Below are 1,735 nucleotides of genomic sequence, written 5' to 3' on the forward strand. Positions count from 1 at the left end.
ACTCTCGCTCCCACTGTCCAGCCACATCTACAGGGACGCTGGTATAAACAAAAGCCAAACCCTTACCCTGACACCCCCATCTCTGGAGAAGAGGTAAACAAAGACCACTAACAAGAGGGCAAGAAATCCCCCCTCCCACAAAAGCCGTGTCCTTTCAGCACATGTAAATGCTGTCCCTGTGCTCCCTGTCCAATGCAAAGGACTCCACTCCCCTCCCGGCCAGGGGCCCCGCGGAGCTGCAGGGCAGCTGCACTCCAGCTGGAGGCAATGAGGTTTCCCCTCCACCCCAAATGCTCCCAGGTGAGAGTTCAGGCAGCCGCTGCCGCCCCGTGACATGGCCGGCGGAGGGGTTGTGGCCCTGCCTCCCCACTCACTTCTGCAGTCCTGCTGCAGGGCGCTCCCGTAGTAGCCCTGTTTGCAGAGGTGGCAGTTTTCGCCCTCCGTGTGATACAGGCACTTCATGCACGTTCCCGTCCTCTTGTCGCAGGCCTCCGGATCAGCGGTGTCGATGTTGTTGTTGCACTGGCATGGCTGGCAGGCGCCGCCAACCTCGTCGGGGCTCCCAAAGAAGCCAGACGCACATTCATCACATCGAAACAGGCAGGGTGGGAATTACCATTACGGCTCGCTGGCACGCAGACCCGTAAACGGCAAGACTGAGGCAAGACAATAAAAGCCATTAATGGGGGAAGTGTTAATTGGATCATGCTCAAAGCCTGAGAGGCAGCGCTTGGTGAGACTGTGGCAGCCTAGTGCAGCATCGATGGTACAGCCTGGGGCACCAAGGCATGGTGCTGCAGCCCAGCTGCCAGCACGCTTGTCCCCTTGGTTCCACTGCTGCTCTGTTCACCTCTGCCAACCACTGGTCATCCCTCGCCACGCTGCTGGGGATGAGGTTCACAGTGGTGCCGACACTGCCAGCATGAGCTGCTCTGCCCTGGCACCTTCCAAGTGCTGCCAGCCTCCAGCAGCAACACATTGATGCTGGTGCTGTGGTCACATCCAACAACCCATATGAACATACCCCTTCTCACCAGGAGGTTCAACCCAACCATCCCTCCTCCACACACCCGCCAAGTACCTATGTATCCCACGCTACAGACACACACGACTTGCAGAGTGACTGGATCCTGGTAACAGCCGCTGGCAAACTGGCGTCCGCTCTCGGGGCCGTCAGGGCACGGGCAGGGGCGGCAGTGGTCGCCTGATCCCAGGACGGGGTCTCCATAGTAGCCAGCCTGGCACCTGTGCAACGGGGTACACAGCATGCAGGAGACCACAGGCAAATAGACCGTAGCCCTGCCATAACTATGCTCAGGTTTTCAACCACTGTGAAGAACCAAGGCGCAGAGACATCCTTATGGCTTTCCCGTGCCAGTCATGCTCCGAGCAGCTGTGCCCACAGAGGCAAATTTGTCTGGCTTACGCCAGTGTAAGAGCAGGAGATCCAAGGCAAATTAATCTCAGGAGGTTTGCAATGGCGAAAGCCTCTCTCAAGCCCTGGGGTCCTGCAACCTGCTCTTGGCCGTCTGGGCAGGTGCTGCTGGGCAGGCACGAGGCGGCGGGCAGAGAAGATGGGGTCCCCGCTCCCACTGTCCTCTGGGACCACCAGCGCTGCTCTGGCTCCCAGTGTCCAGGGACCTTCCCTGTGGCTTCACACCCGTCTGAGCACCGGAGGGGAACGCTGCTGCACCCATCCTGCTGTGGGGAAGTAGAGGGGCCGGGGAGGGTGCGC

The 1,735-nt window shown here is 59.8% G+C and overlaps 1 protein-coding gene across 1 annotated transcript in view; it reads right to left on the bottom strand.

Annotated features, from left to right (window-relative positions):
• Window positions 1-374: 374 nt before the first annotated feature.
• Window positions 375-1,735, bottom strand: part of LAMB1 (laminin, beta 1) — a gene marked incomplete at both ends in the record, with an annotated part of 19,522 nt that continues 18,161 nt past the window's right edge. The window contains 3 exons of the mRNA XM_009709531.1: window positions 375-596; window positions 1,079-1,245; window positions 1,299-1,329. Coding sequence (XP_009707833.1) covers window positions 375-596; window positions 1,079-1,245; window positions 1,299-1,329 — 420 coding nt within the window. The remainder of the gene's footprint in view (window positions 597-1,078; window positions 1,246-1,298; window positions 1,330-1,735) is intronic.

The sequence above is a fragment of the Cariama cristata genome, unplaced genomic scaffold, assembly GCF_000690535.1.
Source record: "Cariama cristata isolate BGI_N322 unplaced genomic scaffold, ASM69053v1 scaffold21591, whole genome shotgun sequence".
Classification (NCBI taxonomy): Eukaryota; Metazoa; Chordata; class Aves; order Cariamiformes; family Cariamidae; genus Cariama; species Cariama cristata.